Raw genomic sequence first — 23,769 nt, 5'->3', positions numbered from 1 at the left:
TTTACAGTTATATATCACAGTTACATATGTACAGATATGTATTTACAGAATAGAGCATTAGTGATAAGAAGTATCAACAGTATATGTAAGGCAGTGACAGACATTGTGTCCATGAGCAGTAATGAACAGTTTAGAACAACTGCACTGCAGTGTATGAAGGTAAGCATTAATGAGCAGTTAAGAACAATTACTGATCTACAGTATAATTATGATAGAAAGCGGTGATGAACAATGTAGAATGACTGCTTACAGTAATGAAGGTAAGCCATACTGTACAGTTTAGAACAACTGCCCTATAGTAAAGGATAGTATAGGAAGGTAAGCAGTAATGAGCAGTTTAGAACAACTGCCCTACAGTAGTGATGAACATGTCAAAACAACAACCCTAAAGTGCATGAAAGTAAGCAGTGTTGACAGTGCAGACCACTGCCCTTCTGAAGAAGGTAAGTAGTAATGAGCAGTTGAAAACAGCTGCTGTACAATAGAAGAAGGTAAGTAGTAATGAGCAGTTGAAAACAACTGCTGTACAATAGATGAAGGTAAGTAGTAATGAGCAGTATATACTGTGGATGAAGGTTAGCCATAAAAGTCAGTTTATTTAAGTAAGAAGTAATGATAAAGTAAATGCAGTGTATGAAGTGGGCCAGGCGAACAGTTTAGAACAATTGTTCTATCTGCAAGAAGATTAGCAGCAAAGAACCCTGAAGAAAAGCTGCTGTTATTTCATGTCTAATAAGGCCTAAAAAAAATATTCTTTGTTTCCGGTAACATGCTAAAAATAATTAGGGTAGGTAGGTCGGAATTTTTTTTATTTTTTTATTAAGAGATTTTTCAGAAATTATTTTTGTGTCAAAACATTAATACAAATAAGGGGGTTATACCTTTAAAGCATCAGTAAGTTGATTTGTAACATCACTGACTATGTTTAAAGCAGAAAAAGTGCAGTTGTGGAACTTTTTGTCAAAAAGTTGGGGGAAAAAATTCTCCAAGGCACTAAAAGTCATTTGTATTACATGCTACAAATATTTGCAGAGGAAAGATCTTTTAGCCATTTTGGTTCAGTGTCATTTATATACTCCTAGATTAAATTCAAGTATGTTTTCTAGATTACTGATATAATAGAAGTGGGAGTTGAGTTGAATCTTAGACTTGTACAGCCAAAGTCTTTTATAGGTTACTGATACAGAAGAAGTGGGTATTTAGATGAACAGATACTTTTTCTAGGTTACTGATTCAGCAGAGGAAGAAGTTTAGATGAACTATAGACTAACAAGTATCTTTTCTAGGTTGCTTATACAACAGAACTGGGAGTTGAGATAAGCCAGAGACTATTAAATCTCTTCTAGGTTACTGATACAGTGGTACTGGGAGTTGAATGAAGCATAGACTTACAGATATCTTTTTAGCTCATCTGATTTTTTGAAAAAAAATGATGAGTTATTGTCATCACTTGAGCGGTTGTCGGCGTCGGCGTCGGCGTCTGCGTCGGCGTTGCCTGGTTAAGTTTTATGTTTAGGTCAGCTTTTCATCTAAACTATCAAAGCTATTGCTTTGAAACTTGGAAGACTTGTTCACCATCATAAGCTGACCCTGTATAGCAAGAAACATAACTCCATCTTGCTTTTTGCAAGATTTATGGCCCCTTTTGTACTTAGAAAATATCAGATATCTTGGTTAAGTTTTATGTTTAGGTCAACTTTTCTCCTAAACTATCAAAGCTATTGCTTTGAAACTTGGAATACTTGTTCACCATCATAAGCAGACCCTGTACATCAAGAAACATAACTCCATCTAGCTTTTTGCAAGAATTATTGCCCCTTTTGGACTTAGAAAATCAGTTTTCTTGGTTAAGTTTTATGTTTAGGTCAGCTTTTATCCTAAACTATCAAAGCTATTGCTTTAAAACTTGCAACACTTGTTCACCATCATAAGCTGACCCTGTACAGCAAGAAACATAACTCCATCCTGCTTTTTGCAAGATTTATGGCCCCTTTTGGACTTAGAAAATATCAGATTTCTTGGTTAAGTTTTATGTTTAGGTCAACTTTTTCTCTTAAACTATCAAAGCTATTGCTTTGAAACTTGCAACACTTGTTCACCATCATAAGCTGACCCTGTACAGCAAGCAACATAACTCCATCCTGCTTTTTGCAATAATTATTGCCCCTTTTGGACTTAGAAAATCATTTTCTTGGTTGAGTATTATGTTGAAGGCAACTTTTCTCATAAACTATCAAAGCTATTGCTTTAAAACTTGCAACAGTTTTTCACAATCATAAGTGGACACTGTACATCAAGAAACATAACTCTATCCTGCTTTTTGCAAGAATGATGGCCCTTTTTAGACTTAGAAAATCATGGGTAGGACAATATTTCTATTATACAAAAAAAATCAGATGAGCGTCAGCACCCGCAAGGCGGTGCTCTTGTTTAGCTTACTGATACAGTTAAACTGGGAGTTGAATTGAAATCTCTCTTTTAGGTTACTGATACAGTGGAACTGGGAGTTGAGATGAATCATAAACTAATGGATATAAGTCAGAGAAAACATCCAGGAGTGTGGGCGGGTCATTTGGAGAAATATTACTCTCATTCTAAGGTCTCTACTTTACTTTTTCCCCAGATGATTTATAATGATTTTATAGTGTTGTTTTGTATATGTTTGTTGGCAAGTCCATCTGTTGGCCAGTAGATACTTTGTTGGTTTCCAATCAATGACTGGAAAACACTTCAACCTAGAGTGGTCAGGGTTTTAAACTGGAGTGGTCAGACTTAATAGGATGAAAGGCTGTAGGCAGTGACAGTCTGCCATTATTTTGGGGGTCATTAGGGCAAAGATCAAGAGCACAGGGACCTTTAGATTTGAAATGGCTTTTGTTTAATAACTGATGGTGGCTTAGCCTTCAGTGGATAAACTTACAGGATGATTTTCTTTGGTCAGTAGATCTTTAATGTGTCATTAAGTTTAAGGTCAAGGTCACAGATACCTTGAAACTGAGAAAAGTTTCTGTTCATTCACTTCAGATGGCTTAGACGTGCTGCAGTTAAACTTAATAAGATAATTGTCCATAATCAGTAGATTACATCTATAATTATGAAGGTCAGTACTTCAAAGGGTGAGGTCACAGTGACCCTCAGACTGAAATAAGGAGTATAGTGGATAACTGACAACAGACTAAGGGCAATCATAATACCTTAAAGTAGATAGATTTTCTTTAACAGACATGTCTATTTCTAAAATGTATACAGTTAAGGTTTCGATGGAGGCATTGAGAAACAAAAATCAAACAACACCAAATCATAGAAAGAAAGAGTTGTTTGACATGAAAATTGAACAGCATGTAAAACATGTATATTACTTTACGAAACAAGTGTCAGTATACTGATATAAACATTGAATTCCGGAAAAGGGCTGCCTAAAAGGGCTCCACTTCCGGACAGTTAAACGCCTTTAAAAACTCACCATTTTCAAAGAACTGTTACACATGTTCGTTTTGATGCATTTGCAATAGCGTGCGAGTGGTGAAATTTCGAATAACAAGGTGGAACACAGTTTTCAGCAATTGTTTATCTTTATTTCTTTACAAATGGCATTCATTTTCAAAGGGAGACAACTGTTCCCGATTATTTTAAGTACAAATGGCATTCATTTTCAAAGGGAAACAACTTTTTCCGATTATTTTAAGTAATCTTTGAGAAAAAGTTGTCTCCCTTTGAAAATGAATGCCATTTGTAAAGAAAAAAAGATAAACAATTGCTGAAAACTATGTTCCACCTTGTTACGTGAAATTTCACCACTCGCACGCTATTGCAAATGCATCAAAACAAACATGTGTAACAGTTCTTTGAAAATGGTGAGTTTTTAAAGGCGTTTAACTGTCCGGAAGTGGAGCCCCTTTAGGCAGCCCTTTTCCGGAATTCAATGTTTATATCAGTATACTGACACTTGTTTCGTAAAGTAATATACATGTTTTACATGCTGTTCAATTTTCATGTCAAACAACTCTTTCTTTCTATGATTTGGTGTTGTTTGATTTTTGTTTCTCAAGTCCTCCATCGAAACCTTAAACTACCTATATTCAAATGACAAAAACTAAAAGAGAATATTTGATGTTTATCACCAGTTAAACAGAATGTCAGTTACAACATAAAAATAAATGAACTTATAAGACAAATTTACAACAAAGAACGTCTTTTACAAAAAAAAAAAATGTTTCAGAGTTACTACAGCTACATCTAAATATTCATATCTGTAAATGTCATTATGGTATACATTTCTTTGGTTCAGTTATATATGTTGCATCATGTGAAAACACATTGATACACAAACTGCTGGACACAGCTTGTCAAAGGTTACATTAATCATCAGATTTGTATTACAGGTAAGTGGGCAGCATTTACATGGTGTCTCCACAGGAAGTCTAAGTTGTGGTACAAGACATGATGTTGAGACAGCAGTGGCAGAAGTATTAGACCAGAATAAAACAGGAGAATTTCAGGTAGAAGTTACTGGTAGTGTTATTGAAGCTAATACTACACTGGAGGATAAGTCAGATGATAACTATGACAGCAGGAACAAAGATAGAAATGGAAACTGTGACGTTATCACTGGCCAAACTTTGAAAGTTTGGTGCACAACCAAAACTCAGAATCGTGTAAACTCTGACACAGTTGAACAAAATAATGAAAGTTCCAATAAAAGACTGGAAACTATACATGTTAATCCTGATAGGACTCCTGAAATACTCAAGATCATTGAGGACATGGAAAAAGTGTCTCCATTCCACCAGTTAGGTGAGGACAGTCCTGATATAGGTATTGACAAAGCAGCTCCATTCCATCAGCTAGTTGAGAGCAGCCAGGAGGTTAGTTTGGAAAAAGTGTCTCCGTTCCATCAGTTAGTTGTGGACAGTCCAGATGTAGGTATGGAAAAACTATCTCCATTCCACCAGTTAGTTGAGGACAGCCAGGAGGTTGGTATGGACATGACACCTGATATCTCGAAGATCACGCAGGGGATGAAAGATGTCTCTCCATTCCAGCAACTGGCAGGTGAAGTTAGAATAGGGCAATCAAGTCCCCAAGTCAGTGAGGAAGACCCATGTCTACCTGAAAACCATTTACAAAAAGTCTCAGATAGCCAAGTCCCAAATAGTAGATTTCCAGAAAGTTTCTGCTTGAACAGTGTTGTTGGTCTTCATCCATATTCTTACTCTAATGTTCAGCATAACCAAGATGTAATAAAGTCCAGTGTTGACAGGTTAGTTCCTACATCAGACTGCAATAAAGAAGTTGATAAAACTGAAGCAGTGTTAAACTTGCAAAAAATTGTAAGAGACAAGGACTTGGCCATATTTAGAACACAATCAAATGTATCTAATTATGATTCTGAATTAATAAACTCTGAGGACTTTGGTCCAACTTTTGAAGTAGTTTCAAATTTTGTTGATGAAGTAGTCAGTTTGGAAAAATCTCAGAAGTTCACGAACAAATTTCAATATAAACTGTCCAAAGCATCAGAATGTACCATTAAAGATTCACTTCTGCAAAGTGATAGCATTGTAAAAGACAAACAAAGCAATCATCTACATGGAAATGCAAAGCAACATATTAAAATCACTCCTGACAAAGGAATGGAAATAGCTGAGGAAAAGGAAACTACTAGTGTAGAAAATGATGATAAAATTAAGAGCTCTAATGTTGAAAATAAACATCCTGGTAGAGAAAATGTTCAGGCTTTGGATGACTTGTTTAATGATGTTTTGATTGAATTTGGAGAATGGCTGAATTGAGTTTAGGTTATATTGAACAGTTCTAAGAATACTTTTGATACTGTTTTTAGCTCACCTGTCACATAGTGACAAGGTGAGCTTTTGTGATCACCCTTCGTCCGTCGTCAGTCCATCCATGCATGTGTCCGTGCGTCAACAATTTCTTGTCTGCACGATAGTGGTTTCATTTATGATTTGATTTTTACCAAACTTGCACACAACTTGTATCACCATAAGATCTCGGTTCCTTTCTTGAACTGGCCAGATCCCATTATGGGTTCTAGAGTTATGGCCCCTGAAAGGGCCAAAATTAGCTATTTTGACCTTGTCTGCACAATAGCAGCTTTATTATGCCCCCCTTTGAAAAAGGAGGGGTATATTGTTTTGCAGATGTCGGTCGGTCGGTCTGTCGGTCGGTCGGTCGGTTGCTCGGAATGTAGACCAATCCGTTTCCGGATGATAACTCAAGAACGCTTGGGCCTAGGATCATGAAAGTTGATAGGGAGGTTGGTCATCACCAGCAGATGACCCCTATTGATTTTGAGGTCTGTATGTCAAAGGTCAAGGTCACAGTGACCCTGAATAGTAAAACGGTTTCCGGATGATAACTCAAGTACACTTGGGCCTAAGATCATGAAAGTTGATAGGGAGGTTGGTAATGACCAGCAGATGACCCCTATTGATTTTGAGGTCAGTATGTTAAAGGTCAAGGTCACAGTGACCCTGCATAGTAAAACGGTTTCCGGATGATAACTCAAGAACACTTGGGCCTAGGATCATGAAAGTTGATAGGGAGGTTGGTAATGACCAGCAGATGACCCCTATTGATTTAAAGGTCAGTATGTTAAAGGTCAAGGTCACAGTGACCCTGAACAGTAAAACGGTTTCCGGATGATTACTCAAGAACGCTTAGGCCTAGGGTCACGAAAGTTGATAGAGAGGTTGGTAATGACCAGCAGATGATCCCTATTGATTTGAGGTGAGTATGTCAAAGGTCAAGGTCACAGTGACCAGGAACAGTAAAATGGTTTCCAGGCAATAACTCAAGAACACTTGGGCCTAGTGTCAGGAAACTTGATAGTTAGGTTGGCCATGACCAGCAGATGACCCCTATTGATTTTGAGGTCATTAGGCCAAAGGTCAAGGTTACATTGGCCGGGAACAGTTAAATGGTTTCTGATCTTCTTGTCCAAAACCATAGGGCCTAGGGCTTTGATATTTGGTATGTAGCAAAATCTAGTGGTCCTCTACCAAGATTGTTCAGATTATTTCCCTGGGGTCAAATATGGCCCCACACCTAGGGTCACATGGTTTATATAGACTTATATAGGAAAAACTTTGAAAAACCTCTTGTCCAAAACCACAGGGCCTAGGGCTTTGATATTTTGTATATGACATCATCTAGTGGTCCTCTACTAAAATTATTCAAATTATTCCCCTAGGGTCAAATATGGCTCCGCCGTGGGGGTCACATGGTTTACATATACTTATATAGGGAAAAACTTTGAAAATCTTCTTGTCCAAACCACAAAGACTATGGCTTTGGTAATTTGTAATGTAGCATCATTTAGTGGTTCTCTACCAAGTTTGTTCAAGTTATCCCTCTAGGGTCAAATATGGCCCCGCCCCAAAGGTCATATGGTTCATATAGACTTATACAGGGAAAAACTTAGAATCTTCATGTCCATAACTTACATCATTCAAATTTGCCATTTATCAGTCCATCCATGCATGTGTCCGTGCGTCAACAATTTCTTGTCTGCACGATAGTGGTTTCATTTATGATTTGATTTTTACCAAACTTGCACACAACTTGTATCACCATAAGATCTCGGTTCCTTTCTTGAACTGGCCAGATCCCATTATGGGTTCTAGAGTTATGGCCCCAGAAAGGGCCAAAATTAGCTATTTTGACCTTGTCTGCACAATAGCAGCTTTATTATGCCCCCCTTTGAAAAAGGAGGGGTATATTGTTTTGCAGATGTCGGTCGGTCGGTCTGTCGGTCGGTCGGTCGGTTGGTCGGAATGTAGACCAATCCGTTTCCGGATGATAACTCAAGAACGCTTGGGCCTAGGATCATGAAAGTTGATAGGGAGGTTGGTCATCACCAGCAGATGACCCCTATTGATTTTGAGGTCTGTATGTCAAAGGTCAAGGTCACAGTGACCCTGAATAGTAAAACGGTTTCCGGATGATAACTCAAGTACACTTGGATCTAAGATCATGAAAGTTGATAGGGAGGTTGGTAATGACCAGCAGATGACCCCTATTGATTTTGAGGTCAGTATGTTAAAGGTCAAGGTCACAGTGACCCTGCATAGTAAAACGGTTTCCGGATGATAACTCAAGAACACTTGGGCCTAGGATCATGAAAGTTGATAGGGAGGTTGGTAATGACCAGCAGATGACCCCTATTGATTTAAAGGTCAGTATGTTAAAGGTCAAGGTCACAGTGACCCTGAACAGTAAAACGGTTTCCGGATGATTACTCAAGAACGCTTAGGCCTAGGGTCACGAAAGTTGATAGAGAGGTTGGTAATGACCAGCAGATGATCCCTATTGATTTGAGGTGAGTATGTCAAAGGTCAAGGTCACAGTGACCAGGAACAGTAAAATGGTTTCCAGGCAATAACTCAAGAACACTTGGGCCTAGTGTCAGGAAACTTGATAGTTAGGTTGGCCATGACCAGCAGATGACCCCTATTGATTTTGAGGTCATTAGGCCAAAGGTCAAGGTTACATTGGCCAGGAACAGTTAAATGGTTTCTGATCTTCTTGTCCAAAACCATAGGGCCTAGGGCTTTGATATTTGGTATGTAGCAAAATCTAGTGGTCCTCTACCAAGATTGTTCAGATTATTTCCCTGGGGTCAAATATGGCCCCACACCTAGGGTCACATGGTTTATATAGACTTATATAGGAAAAACTTTGAAAAACCTCTTGTCCAAAACCACAGGGCCTAGGGCTTTGATATTTTGTATATGACATCATTTAGTGGTCCTCTACTAAAATTATTCAAATTATTCCCCTAGGGTCAAATATGGCTCCGCCGTGGGGGTCACATGGTTTACATATACTTATATAGGGAAAAACTTTGAAAATCTTCTTGTCCAAACCACAAAGACTATGGCTTTGGTAATTTGTAATGTAGCATCATTTAGTGGTTCTCTACCAAGTTTGTTCAAGTTATCCCTCTCGGGTCAAATATGGCCCCGCCCCAGAGGTCATATGGTTCATATAGACTTATACAGGGAAAAACTTAGAATCTTCATGTCCATAACTTACATCATTCAAATTTGGACCACATGTATAGTTTTGAGTGGCAAGATGAACCTTGACATGAGTTGACCCTGATCTTGACCTAGTGACCTACTTTCACATTTCTGTACCTACAGCCATCAAATTTGGATCACATGCATAGGTTTGTGTACTGAAAAAAACTTTGACCTTGTTATTGACCTAGTGACTTACTTTCACATTTTCGAAGGTACAGGCTTCAAATTTGGACCACATGCATAGTTTTTTGTTCCAAAATAAAATTTGACCTTGATTTTGACCTAGTGACCTACTTTCACATTTCTCAAGCTACAGCCTTCAAATTTGAACCACAAGCATAGTTTTGTGTACTGAAATGAACATTGATCTTGAGATTGACCTAGTGACCTACTTCCACATTTCTGAAGGTACAGGCTTCAAATTTGGACCACTTGCATAGTTTTGTGTTCTGAAAAGGAATTTGTGTTTACAGTGAGCATATAATTTCTGTTCCTTGTGCAATTACTGAATGCATCAAGGGGGGCATTTCGTGTTCGACGAGCTCTTGTTTATGATTTGATTTTTACCAAACTGGCACACAACTTGTATCACCATAAGATCTTGGTTCCTTTCTTGAACTGGCCAGATTCCATTACGGGTTCCAGAGTTATGGCCCTTGAAAGGGCTAGAATTAGCTATTTTGACCTTGTCTGCACAATAGCAGCTTCATTTATGATTTGATTTTAACCAAACTTGCACACAACTTGTATAACAATAAGATCTTGGTTCCTTTCTTGAAATGGCGAGATTCCGTTATGGGTTCCAGAGGTATGTCCCCTGAAAGGGCCAGAATTAGCTATTTTGACCTTGTCTGCACAATAGCAGCTTCATTTATGATTTGAATTTAATCAAACTTGTGTCACCATAAGATCTTGATTCCTTAGTTAAACTGGCCAGATCCCTTAATGGGTTCCAGAGTTATGGCCCCTGAAAGGGCCAAAATTAGCTATTTTGACCTTGTCTGCACAATAGCAGCTTCATTTATGATTCGATTTTAACCAAACTTGCACACAACTTGTATCACCACAAGATCTTGGTTCCTTTCTTGAGCTGGCCAGATTTCATCATGGGTTCCAGAGTTATGGCCCCTTAAAGGTCCAAAATTGGCTATTTTAGCTTTTGCAGCCATATAGAGACTTCATTTACGGTTTTATTTGATACAAACTTCCAAAATAACTTCAACAACAATAATTCTTGTATTCTATGACAAATCAGATCCAAGCGTAGGTTCAGAGTTATTTTGTATCTGATTACCTCCCCTGATTGTAATCAAAATGGATTTATTTCAGTAAGTTCTTATAGGACTTATTTGAAATTTCATTATTATCATTAGTTGGACTGAGCCAATGAGGGTAGATAACTATGGACCGATTTTATGTCAAATTACCTCCCTTTATTTCAAATTAAAATGGGTATATCTCTGTAACTAATGAAGATACTGATCTGAAATTTCATTTATGTCAACAGATTTATTTGGCAGATCCTTCTTTTGTTCACTTACAATAATTTTTTTTTAATTACTTTCCTTTTACGTTACTATAAATAGCTTATATTAGTAACTTTTTTATTATTGGCTGTAGGGAAAAACCGAGACCACTTTTCTGTGGTACAACATGGATGTACCTCCAATTTTTAGGTGTATTTTGACATATCTGTACCTTGTAAAAAAATTTTTTTCTTTCTGGTTAAAATTTCTTCCCTTTGTTGTTACGGTCCTATGGACTTAGATATTTTTTCTGAGGACCTTCTTGTCCTCAAGTGCAATGATAACAGGTGAGCGATATAGGGCCATCATGGCCCTCTTGTTAAGAGTTATTTTTAGTTGATTATGGCATTTGATCTGCTTGTTACCAGTGACAATAAAGGTGTTTTTTTGCATCCAGCAGTTGTTGATTTTGCTTTGTTGCAAAACAGATCATTACTGTTTGATTCACATACTCTGTTACAAAGTTATTCCACCAGGTTTTAGTTCACCTGAGCACAAGGTGAGCTTTTAGGATTGTAGGATGTCCGTCATCCATATGTCATCCACAATTTCTGTAAAGAAAATCTCATAAACTGCTGTGCAAATTTCAACCAAACTTGAATATTCTTTGGTTTGGTCAGCCGGGTAAGGCTCAAAGTAAGCACATGATGTAAAATCAGCGGAGTAATTAAGGCACAAAGTTACCACTTTATAGGGTGTGCGATGTTAAGTCAGCTAGGAAAGGCTTGAAGTTGCCACATAAAGGGTTTGAGCGATGTGAAGTCAGCTGAGAAAGCTTGAAGGTACCACATTAACAGGCGGGGCTATGTCAAACCATCTGGATAAGGCTCGAAGTTAGGATCTCGAAATTTTGTGTTAAGTATCTCAAAATTTCGACTTCGGTAACTTGAAATTTTAGGTTAGAACAGACGGACGGACAGACCGACCTTACAGACCGACCAACAAGCTCACTTCTGTATACCCCCGTACTATGATTTCACTGTATGATCTAGCCTATCTGAGGTACACCAGTTAACTAAGTATGTGGTGAACTTGGTCTTTGACTTCATGACAGCAGAAGTCATCTGCTGAGCACAGAATATCAAATACGTTATGTTTATTTTTTGTTTTTTTATTTTTAGCTCATCTGTCACATAGTGACAGGGTGAGCTTTTGTGATCTCCCTTCGTCCATTCACAATTTCTTGTGAAGACGATATAGAGACCACATTTTGCAAGCAATTTTAATTAAACTTGTACAAAACTTGTATTGGCATGATATCTCCGTTCCTTTCGAAAACTGGCCAGATCCCATCATGGGTTCTAGAGTTATTGCCCCTTAAAGGGCCAGAATTTGCTATTATGCGTGCATCAACAATTTCTTGTCTGCACGATAGTGGTTTCATTTATGATTTGATTTTTACCAAAATTGCACACAACTTGTGTCACCATAAGATCTTGGTTCCTTTCTTGAACTGGCCAGATCCCTTAATGGGTTCCAGAGTTATGGCCCCTGAAAGAGCCAAAAATATATATATTTACCTTGTCTGCACAATAGCAGCTTCATATATGATTTGATTTTAACCAAACTTGCACACAACTTGTATCACCATAAGATCTTGGTTCCTTTTTATACGCCCGAAGGGACGTATTATGTTATCGCTTCAGTGTCCATCTGTCTGTCTGTCTGTTTGTTAGTAATTTCCCTTCCGCTCTGTAACTCTTGAACCCCTTGAAGGATTTCAAAGAAACCTGACACAAATGTTCACCTCATCGAAACGACATGCAGAGCGCATGTTTCGGATGGCTCACTTCAAGGTCAAGGTCACACATAGGGGTCAAAGGTCATATGACTTTGTTTTGTGTGTATATTGCTCTGCATTTGCGTTGCATTGCAGTGCTCTTGTTTTTATTAGCTCACCTGTCACATAGTGACAAGGTGAGCTTTTGTGATCACCCTTAGTCTGTCGTCAGTCCGTGCATCCGTCAACAATTTCTTGTCTGCACGATAGTGGTTTCATTTATGATTTTATTTTAACCAAACTTGCACACAACTTGTATCACCATAAAATCTCAGTTCCTTTCTTGAACTGGCCAGATCCCATTATATGTTCCAGAGTTATGGCCCCTGAAGGGGCCAAAATTAGCTATTTTGTGCTTGTCTGCACAATAGCAGCTTTATTTATGATTTGATTTTTACCAAACTTGCACACAACTTGTATCACCATAAGATCTTGGTTCCTTTCTGGAACTGGCCAGATTCTTTTATGGGTTCCAGAGTTATGGCCCCTGAAAGGTCCAAAATTAGCTATTTTGAGCGTGTCTGCACAATAGCAGCTTTATTTATGATTTGATTTTTACCAAACTTGCACACAACTTGTATCACCATATGCTCTTGGTTCCTTTCTGAAACTGGCCAGATACCATTATGGGTTCCATAGTTATGGCCCCTGAAATGGCCAGAATTAGCTATTTTGACCTTGTTTGCACAATAGCAGCTTTATTTATGATTTGATTTTTACCAAACTTGCACACAACTTGTATCACCATAAGATCTTGGTTCCTTTTTGGAACCTGCCAGATTCCAGTATGGGTTCCAGAATTATGGCCCCTGAAAGGCCCAAAATTAGCTATTTTGACCTTGTTTGCACAATAGCAGCTTTATTTATGATTTGATTTTTACCAAACTTGCACACAACTTGTATCACCATAAGATCTTGATTCCTTTCTGGAACTGGCAAGATTCCATTATGGGTTCCAGTGTTATGGTCCCTGAAGGGGTCAAAACTAGCTGTGTCCGTCTGCCTGTCTGTCTGTCTGTTGGTTAGCAATTTCCCTTCCACTCTGTAACTCTTGAACCCCTTGATGGATTTCAGAGAAACCTGACACAAATGTTCACTCATTGAAAGGATGTGCAGAGCGCATGTTTCGGATGGCTAAATTCAATATCAAGGTCACACTTAGGGGTCTAAGGTCATATGACTTTGTTTTATGTGAATATTACTCTGCATTTGCATTGCATTGCAGTGCTCTTGTTTTTATTTGGCAGATCCTTCTTTTGTTTGCTTACAATATTTTTTTTTATTACTTCCCTTTTATGTTACTATAAATAGCTTTTTTAGTAACTTTTTTATTATTTGCCGTAGGGAAAAACTGTGGTACAACATGGATAGTACCTCCAGTTTTTAGGTGTATTTTTACATTTCTGTACCTTGTAAAAAAATTTTCTTTTTGTTTTTGGTTAAAGCAATGGTACTCAGGTGAGCGATATAGGGCCATCATGGCCCTCTTGTTTGGCAGAACTTTGTTTTGTTCATTTACAAAAATTTTTTTTTTAATTAGTTCTTTTTTATGTTACTATAAATAGCTTATTTAGTAACTTTTTTATTATTGGCCGTAGGGAAAAACCGAGACCACTTTTCTCTGGTACAACATGGATGGTACCTCCAATTTTTAGGTGTATTTTGACATATCTTTACTTTTTAGGAATTTTTTTTTCTTTTTGGTTAAATTTCTTCCCTTTATTGTTCCTGTCCTTTGGACTTATGGCTATATAGAAAACTGATTTCAAAACAATTTTACACAAGACTAGTGTTCCTTGGGTGACCCTCTACTATATTCCTTGAAATAATTTTGATTCAGCAAAAAACGGCCCCTAAGGGGTTTTGCTTATTTTCCCTATATGCCCACATAGAACTTTGAAAATCTTTTTGTCAGAAACTGCTGGTCAGTTTTCAAAATAATTTTACACAAATGTTTCTTGGGCGACCCTCTACCAAATTCCTTCAAATAATTTTGATTCATTGAAAAAGTGGCCACCTGGGGAAGGGGCTCATTTTCCCATATGGCTATGCAGAAAACTTCTTGTATGAAACTACTGGCCTGATCTGAAAATAATTTTATTTGAAGTAACTTAAGAAAATTTCAACTATATTTTCTCATAATTCCTTTGATTGATCTTGATTATGATTTTTAGCTCACCAGGCCCCGTGTTCACAAACGTTTTCAGTCTCAGCTGAGTTTGATAATGAAACTTTATTTGTCATTTATATCTAAATGGCATGATTAAAACTAAACTTTAAGTTAATAACAATTTTCAAGTGACTATTCAGTAATGATGGCCAGTCTCAGTTGGAATTTAACCTTGAAATATTAGTAAAATAGATATTAAAATTTCAAACTCAAACTCAGCTGAGACCAAAAAATGCTTTGTGAACACGGGGCCTGAGCACAAAGTGCTCAAGGCGAGCTTTTGTGATCGCCCTGTGTCCGTCATTGGTCGTCGTCCGTCCGTCGTCAACAATTTGACTGTTAACACTCTAGAGGTCACAATTTTAGCCCAATCTTAATGAAACTTGGTCAGAATGTTACCCTTAATAAAATCTTGGACGAGTTCAATATTGGGTCATCTCGGGTCAAAAACTAGGTCACCAGGTCAAATCAAAGGAAAAGCTTGTTAACACTCTAGAGGTCACAGTTTTGGTTTAATCTTAATTAAACTTGGTCAGAATGTTACTCTCAATGGAATCTTGAAAGAGTTTGATATTGGGTCATCTGGGGTCAAAAACTAGGTCACCAGGTTAAACCTAAGGAAAAGCTTTTTAACACTAGAGGCCACATTTATGACTTTATCTTCATGAAACTTTGCCAGAATGTCAATCTTGATGATCTTTAGATCAAGTTCGAATCTAGGTCATGTGGTTTCAAAAACTAGGTCACCAGGTCAAATCAAAGGAAAAGCTTGTTAACACTCTAGAGGCCACATTTATGACCATATCTTGAAACTTTGTCAGAATGTTAATTTTGATGATCTTTAGGTCACGTTTAAATCTGGATTAGGTAGGGTCAAAAACTAGGTCACCAGGTCAAATCAAAAGAAAAGCTAGTTAACACACTATAAGCCACATTATGACCGTATCTTAATGAAACTTGGTCAGAATGTTAATCTTGATGATCTTTAGGTCAAGTTTAAATCTGGGTCAGGTGGGTTCAAAAACAAGGTCACCAGGTCAAATCAAAGGAAAAGCTTGTTAACTTTCTAGAGGCCACATTTATGACCATATCTTAATGAAACTTGATCAGAATGTTAATCTTGAAGATCTTTGGGTCAGGTTTTAATCTGGGTCAGGTGGGGTCATCAGCTAGGTCACCAGGTCAAATCAAAGGTAAAGCTTGTTAACACTCTGGAGACCTAATTTTAAGTTTGAAACTCATGGGAATTGATCAGAATGTTTGTCTTGATGACCTCTAGGTCAGGTTCAAATCTGGGTCATGTGGGGTCAAAAACTAGGTCACCAGGTCAAATCAAAGGTTAAGCTTGTTGATAATCTAGATGTCAAATTTATGACTGTATCTTCATGAAACATGGTCAGAATGTTAATCTTGATGGTCTTTAGGCCAAGTTGGAATCTGGATCATATGTGGTCAACTAGGTCACCAGGTCAAATAAAAGAAAAAGCTAGTGAACACTCTAGAGAACACATTTATGACCATATCTTTATGAAACTTGGTCAGAATGTTAATCTAATGATCATAAGATTAAGTTCTAATCTGGGTCAGGTGGGGTCAAAAACTTGGTCACCAGGTCAAAACAAAAGTAAAGCTTGTTAACAATCTAGAAGCCACATTTATGACTGTATCTTCATGTTAATCTTGATGATATGTAGATCAAGTTCGATTCTGGATCATGTGGGGTCAAAAAGTAGGTCACTAGGTCAGATTAAAGGAAAAACTAGTTAGCACCCTAGAGGCCACATTTATGACTATATCTTAATGAAACTTGGTCAGAATGTTAATCTTGATGATCTTTAGGCCAATAGGTCAGGTGAGCGATACAGGGCATTCATGGCTCTCTTGTTTGACCTTCTTGTCCTTAAGTGCAATGATAACGATATAGGGCCATTATGGCCCTCTTGTTTTTTTGTTTTTGGTTGAGTTGAACATCACACCCACACATTTATAGGTCATTAGTGACTTTCCAGTTCTTCATGGTTGAGAAAGACCCCAGGTGTCCCTTCGTGAATAATTTCAGACTCGGACAGGCACATGAGGGTGGATCAACATCTGGTTATAAAAACTTCTTAAAAAGCACTTTCCATTGTGTTTAGCTGCTTGTATTTTTTTTTCAAGAAAAAATCTGTAAACAAGTGACAACCAGGATTCGAGTCCGCCACCTCCAATTTATATGTGAATTCCTCATCTAGGCAAGTTTTTATGACATGTATGCTTTTTCATAATTATATCGTCGGGGAGATATTTATCCATTAAAGATATATAATTTTAAAATGTCGCCAAAATTTAAGGTATCGCTTTGTCTTATATTCATTTTATTTTTTTATTTTTTTATTTATTTATTCATCCATTAAAGATATATAATTTTAAAATGTAGCCAAAATTTAAGGTATCACTTTATCTTATTTTCATTTTATTTTTTATTTATTTATTTATTCATTTATTTTTACAAAATCGCGCTCTATGATTTAAACACCTGAAAAGTGTGTTTAGTATAGTTTAGAAAAAAATAGAAAATAATACCTTTAATTGATTTTGAAGAACATTATTGAAGAATATATTTGCCTAGCAAAATATTGTATGGTCACAATACTATAAATAATTTTTACAAAGTAGCATATCATTACAGTTTATCGGTGCTATATGATACATGTATTAAAATAATACATAACGTTATATCGTGCTGTATGTTTTAGTTTACTGCGTCTAAATATTGTAATGTATATCGGCCTATCATTTGAGGTACTAATAAGCTTTGATAACGTGGCAGTTGAGTCCAATAAGTCCAGGGGTGTTCAAAGATAATCCGTCATAGATCCATTATAAAGCAAGTATTGGATTTACCTGTATTGGAAAATAAACAGTGTCAATTGTATTGAGGTCAACTGCCACATTATCAAAGTTTATTAGTATTGATTTAGATATTACGGCTGTCTGTAATGTCTATAAATAGAAAAAAATGTTTACATTTCCATTTATGGACAAACTAGCACTACATTTAGAATAAAAGGTATAATTTCCTTAAAAGGAAATGAATTCAGGTCAATAGTTTTTTCACATAATAGACTACTATAGTATATGCATTTGTTCTAGGCCAAATCGTATTGCCACCGTATATGTTTGAATGTTGCAGCGCAAAAACGGATAAAGAATAGAAAAGTGGGGGAGGGGTGGGGGAACATTTTTTAATAAAAATATTTCATTTTTATATATTTTTCCAACAGCATATCAGTTCTCTCGTACAGACAGTAATCCTAGATTCTTAACCACATGAATCAGACTCGTGTCTATAGTCACCACGGTTGACGGCCGATCCACACGTAGTAAAATTGAGCTTTAACGGCTGAGCTTATTTGGGCAGACAAAACGGATCAACTGTAGGTCAAATTCGTAACCCGTTGTCAAAGGTCCAGATGTTTAGCGGTTTGTCAGCAGTCTTCAAGTTATCCAGACTAACTGATCTATCTGATGCATTTATTTCTGGTCCTGCAAATCCTGGCAGAATGTATTACTGACAGCCCGATCCTCGCCAGAATTTAAGAAAGTAATAGTGAAATATTTGTTTTAGTAAAAGTATAAAATGTACATTTTATATTATTCTTTAAAACTGCAGTTTTAGTCACGGTTGGATGAGAAGAAAAAGGGGCGGATAAGGGTGTTTGCCGAAATATTGTTGCCTTAAAAAACTGATCGCGACACATGAATCCAATGGATACCGAGTTATTTTGTTTGCCCTTACATAAATGTGTATAAATTATTTATAGTCATGAATATTCATGACTAATTTACGGGTACTATTTACAATACGAAATACGGTTGTGATAGCAGTACATGTCCATATTTGTAGATTTTTCGTAGAAATAGAGTTCAGTTTCATGGAAAAGCACCAGTGTGAATTCTATAAATACAGAACGTTGAGGGATTGCCTGACCAAAACCAAATATAAAGTAAAACTGATCGAAGTAAGGCGGAATTATCCACTAATAACGTAAGTATATAATTTGTTTGAAAAATATTTTTTCAACTTTAACAACGCATAATTTTATGTAAGCATATGCATAAGAAACGCATATTGTGCACACAATTGTATATAAATACAGAAATTATTTAACTGCTGTCCGAACAAAGGTCTATGCATCGAATTTGCTTTTGCATTCTGAATACAGAATCCAGCAAAGATATAAAAAAAACTAAAATACTTTTAATGAATTGGTAATAATTTGTTTCTAACTTCGTTTTAATTTATCATGTTCATCAGTTTAATCCAGTATTTCATTTTAAACATCCAGGGCAATTTATATTTACATATGTATGTGTGTTTAAAGTCGGATTTCTTGCGTTATATTCAGCAACAATGACGAGTTACACTGAAGACGAAATTGCCGCCGTCGTGGTAGACAATGGGTCCGGCATGTGCAAAGCAGGCTTTGCAGGCGACGATGCTCCCAGAGCCGTATTTCCGGCGGTTACAGGACGACCTAGATACGACGTAAGTCATTTCTTTGAATTGATCGTCTCGTGTAAAGAAAAATGCCTAATGCACACTGTAACCTGTGCCAAAATAAGATTCATTTATACGTTTTTGACAGCGTTGTGTGTAATTTGAGGACTGACCGAGTAACCGTTTAAATGAATTATTACAGATTGTGATGGCCGGTATGGGCGGCAAAGATTCCTATGTTGGCGACGAAGCTCAAGCCAAACGAGGCATTCTATCTCTTCGGTACCCTGTTGAACATGGTATCGTTACAAACTGGGATGATATGGAGAAAATCTGGCACCATACGTTCTACAATGAACTCCGTGTTGCTCCAGAGGAACACCCGGTGCTGTTAACAGAGGCTCCAATGAACCCCAAAGCAAACAGGGAAAAGATGACACAGGTATTTTCTATGTGTTTTTTTTTCTGCACAAATTTAACACGGATGTCACGATGAAAGTTATGCCTTCTTGCTATAGTGGCACTCCTGGTCCCATAATTGCCCGCGGTCCTTTATGAAACCAGAGTCGTTTATTCACATTTTTATTATATGTCGTCTCTTAATTCTTCTCTTGGTACTTTCGTTGTTCATATTTCCTACAAACGTACAAGTATCATTTGAATTGCTAATGTCATCAATAGTTGAAAATTGATCTGTAAACCTTTCAACCACCTTTCACCCGCCATTATGACGTTGCTATACGTCAGAACGCGCTGACGTCCCGATTAATCAAATATTACTAATGAGCTTTTTTCTTTTAGATAATGTTCGAGACCTTCAGCACTCCGGCATTCTATGTATCTATCCAAGCTGTACTATCCCTCTATGCATCCGGGCGAACCACAGGTGTTGTATTCGACTCTGGCGACGGTGTATCGCACGTTGTACCTATCTACGAGGGTATGTATCTGATTTACGTATAGAATGACGTGTTGTTTTTTGTACCAGACTCTTATGTATACAAAACAAAAATTATGTTTTAACAATTTAAATCATTTTTATCTTTCGTAGGCTCTACTACATTTGTATACAGAAAAAACGGGATCTTACATTATATCGACATATTTCGGGAAAAAAAACTACCAAAAAAAACAATCGAGCACATGCAAATATATATCATTTTGTATATACTAGTAGTAATAATAAAGTGAGCCGAGTCGGTTCTAATGTTAATAAGTGTACTGAATGTTTTAAAGTGTTGTGGAGTAAGGTTTTGTTTATGTATTGTTTACAGGTTATGCACTGCCGCATGCTATCAAACGGGCGGACCTTGCTGGAAGAGATCTCACCAAATATATGTGTAGAATTCTTCATGAACGTGGCTATAACTTCACTAACTCGGGTAAAAACTTTGTATTTATAAATCTAACGAGGAACAAGATTATGTACAATTTCATTAGAATTCAGAGCTTCGTATCATGTATATGATAACCTTTGTGACTGACTATAGCTGTTTAAAATTTAATCGAACTAGCCATGGCGGCTAAAATTATTTCATTTCGGAAGAAAAATAAAAACCGTCGTTACATAGCAAGGTAATGCACATATTGCATTGTTTAACTTGAAAAAGGCAAAAATATATCAACAGATCCATTGTTTTCAGCTGAAATGGAGATTGTCCGGGACATCAAGGAGAAGCTGGCATACGTAGCTCTAGATTTTGAACAGGAAATGAACACGGCTGTCAACTCTTCACAGATTGAAAAGTCATATGAGCTTCCGGATGGGCAAGTTATCACCATTGGTAACGAAAGGTTCCGGTGTGCGGAGAGTTTGTTTCAGCCATCTTTCTTGGGTATGTTAATTTTCATTCTTAAACAGATGATGTTCAGTCCTTTGCGTGAAAGTCCGTTGTTTCATTATGCGTGTCTTAATTAACACATAATTGCCGGACTATTTGTAGATGGAATCCCCTCATAAAACGCCAGCCTTGTTTATCCGTTTTATTTCTTTTGGACCATCTGAAGCATTGGTACGGAAGTTCCGAGGTGACACGTATGCTTTTTGTCGCGTGGTCACGAAATCTTAACTTGTGATAAGGAGAAACCATCTCTTTCCTGCGAGTTAGTATCTCATGGCCACTAGATATATTATCTCCGAAGTTTCGTATGAGTTAGTTATCTCATGACCACGAGATACCTGTTTCGTTCAAACAAGTAAGTATCCTGGATCTTGTGGCCATGAGATAATATCAAGTGTCTCGTGGCCACGAGCTTTAAAACAGGTGACAGGTGTGCGGGTCTTTTTTTAATATCGTGACTGGCCACGAGTTAAGTATCTCCATCGATGGAACGAGTAAAAAAAAACGCACACTTGTAACGTCTGAGCTTCCGAACATTGGTACTAATTTAGTCTTTGTAAAGTTTTCTCTGTGGGGAAACATGTATTGATATCGCATATGGAAGTATAGTCATGACTCGTGAACTAATCTGGATTCAAACCTTCGACCCGAAGTCTGACTCGAAGCATAAAATGGCGTTTCATATTACTGACTGCGTTGTGTATTTCAGGTTTGGAACAGCCAGGTATAAGTGAACTGGTCTACAATTCAGTTATGATGTCAGACATTGACATCAGGAAGGACCTGTATGCAAACTGTGTCCTCTCAGGTGGCTCCACCATGTTTCCAGGTACACACATTACGGTTTTAAGTTCCTTTTTTGCTGTTTTCTTTAACATTTAGTTTATAACCGCATGACATGCGACAACTTCTTACGTTTTAATGTTAGGTTTTTACTAATTGTAATTCGACAGCCAAAAACACCAGTGTTTTACGACAACAATTTACAGCATGTATTTTGGATTTATCTCTTTAAAGTTGTCATTTTGGACTCTTTCAACTTACGATAATATAAAATTCCGTTTTAGTTTATTTTACTTTAATATATACATTTATTGGTATAAATGCGATAATGTAGAAAAGAAGTCAAGATCAAGTCTTTCTTCGTATTTATCTATCTCTTGTTGTTTCCCATCAGGACTTGCTGACAGAATGAAGAAAGATTTGGACAACCTTGTACCTAATACAATGAAGGTGAAGGTTATTGCACCACCCGAACGGAAGTACTCAGTGTGGATTGGGGGCTCGATTTTAGCGTCCTTGTCAACCTTCTCACAGATGTGGATCAGCAAACAGGAATATGATGAGTGCGGACCTTCAATTGTGCATAGGAAGTGTTTCTAAAACTAAGAGCGTCTATAAGCAACATTTGGAAAGATAAAAGATTCTGTGACTGTACAGCGCTGGTAACAGTAAAAACTGAAAGTGGTCATCCACATTTAGGCGACAGTTTATGACATTTTCCACTTTTCTATATTCTGTTAGGAATGTGGTTGGCGTGAGGCGTTACCAACGGCTGTGGTGGTAATTTGCGCCGCTTGACTATGGCTTATCTTTATTTTTGAAACGTTTTCTTCTTCACTGTTTATACACTGTGCACTTAAACATGGTTACGTACTATTTACACCTATTTTTTTAACATACACGCAGGTATAAAACTGGTTAGGCAACAAGGAAAAGAAAAATACATTTTAAAATCATCACCAGTGAAAATCGTAATTGAACACAAATAAGTGTAAATATCAGCCTTTTTCATTTTTTCTTTTCATTGTTTTCTCTACAAAGTAAATTCCTGTGAATAATTTTGTGGCAATATTTTTGTTATCTGATTTTTGCTCTTCGGAGGATTTTTTATAATTTTACTAAATGGTTTGTGTTATATTCGGCATTTAACTTGTTTAGTTTAAACATTATTTATTTCAAACAACTTTTACGAAATATACAAGTTAACATTATACAATACAGAAGATAAATGTGTGATCAGATCCGAAAGCTATAAAGCTTATAAAGGTCTTTCATTTCAGTATTGTACCCTAGTAAAATCTCTATTTTTCCGCGTTTTTTTTCGTAGTTCAGTTAGGGCGGTGAATAAAGTCAAATATCAAGCAGGGCCTAAATATCCGAAAGTACAGTGTTTGGTTAAATGTTGTGTTTTCCTTTGAATGTATATTGTATAGAAAAATATTAACAGGAAATCATCCAAAATGTTTGAATTGTTTTGTACATGTATATATATATATATATATATATAGTTTTTCATTCATTATAACGTACTTTCGTCATGATGCCATCTTCATAATTGTAAGGTTAATTTATGTGTTTACTTTTTGAAATAATATTATATGTATGTAAATATGATTATATAAAAATACGACAGTATGTAAATATGATTATATAAAACAGACTGTGTTTGGAGTTTATGGGTAGTTGTTTAGTTTACAGATGATTATTATAGGAACGAGCATGAAATTGAACACTCTATAGTTCGTAAGTGAGAGGTAATGAAGTGTCGTATAATATATGAGCCGCACAATGAGAAAGCCAACCTAGTGCATTTGCGACCAGCATGGATCCAGACCAGCCTGTGCATCCGCGCAGTGTGGTCAGGATCCATGTTGTTTGCTAATGGTTTCTCTAATTGCAGTAGGCTTTGAAAGCGAACAGCATGGATCCTGACCACACTGCGCGGATGCGCAGGCTGGTCGCAAATGCACTATGTTGGTTTTCTTATGGTGGGGCTCATATATAGTTTTTCTTAATTTATTAAGTATGTCACCTTTATCAGAAATGTCCAAAATATAAGGTAAAAACTAAGATATGATGTTATCAGAAATACGTCTTTCTCCTGATGACACTATGGGAACTCTGAGAGAGATTCGACTCGAG

General features: G+C 36.9%; 2 protein-coding genes across 2 annotated transcripts in view; both read left to right on the top strand.

Annotated features, from left to right (window-relative positions):
- LOC123544891 (uncharacterized) overlaps positions 1–10,981 on the top strand; it is a 46,204-nt gene extending 35,223 nt beyond the window's left edge. Inside the window, exons 13-15 of the mRNA XM_045331018.2 lie at positions 49–159; positions 2,483–2,599; positions 4,383–10,981. Coding sequence (XP_045186953.2) covers positions 49–159; positions 2,483–2,599; positions 4,383–5,792 — 1,638 coding nt within the window. The 3' untranslated portion in view covers positions 5,793–10,981. The remainder of the gene's footprint in view (positions 1–48; positions 160–2,482; positions 2,600–4,382) is intronic.
- Positions 10,982–18,388: 7,407 nt separating this feature from the next.
- LOC123544892 (actin, cytoplasmic-like) lies at positions 18,389–23,285 on the top strand. Its single transcript, XM_045331019.2, has 8 exons — positions 18,389–18,550; positions 18,912–19,051; positions 19,206–19,445; positions 19,805–19,943; positions 20,278–20,385; positions 20,647–20,838; positions 21,554–21,673; positions 22,022–23,285. The coding sequence occupies exons 2-8, from the start codon at positions 18,917–18,919 to the stop codon at positions 22,225–22,227; spliced, it is 1,140 nt and encodes a 379-aa protein (XP_045186954.1). The 5' UTR covers positions 18,389–18,550; positions 18,912–18,916; the 3' UTR covers positions 22,228–23,285.
- Positions 23,286–23,769: the final 484 nt, after the last annotated feature.

This window comes from Mercenaria mercenaria, chromosome 1 (genome assembly GCF_021730395.1).
Source record: "Mercenaria mercenaria strain notata chromosome 1, MADL_Memer_1, whole genome shotgun sequence".
Taxonomy (NCBI): domain Eukaryota; kingdom Metazoa; phylum Mollusca; class Bivalvia; order Venerida; family Veneridae; genus Mercenaria; species Mercenaria mercenaria.
Note: the sequence above shows the minus strand (reverse complement) of the source record. Positions and strands in the feature narration are given on the sequence as shown.

What these genes read in the sequence shown, in the direction of transcription:
- LOC123544892 (XM_045331019.2), top strand. Translation starts at nt 18,917, where the DNA reads ATGACGAGTTACACTGAAGACGAAATTGCCGCCGTCGTGGTAGACAAT. An exon ending in GTTTCAGCCATCTTTCTTGG is followed by an intron (nt 20,839 to 21,553) that starts GTATGTTAATTT and finishes TGTGTATTTCAG; the next exon opens with GTTTGGAACAGCCAGGTATA. An exon ending in TGGCTCCACCATGTTTCCAG is followed by an intron (nt 21,674 to 22,021) that starts GTACACACATTA and finishes GTTTCCCATCAG; the next exon opens with GACTTGCTGACAGAATGAAG.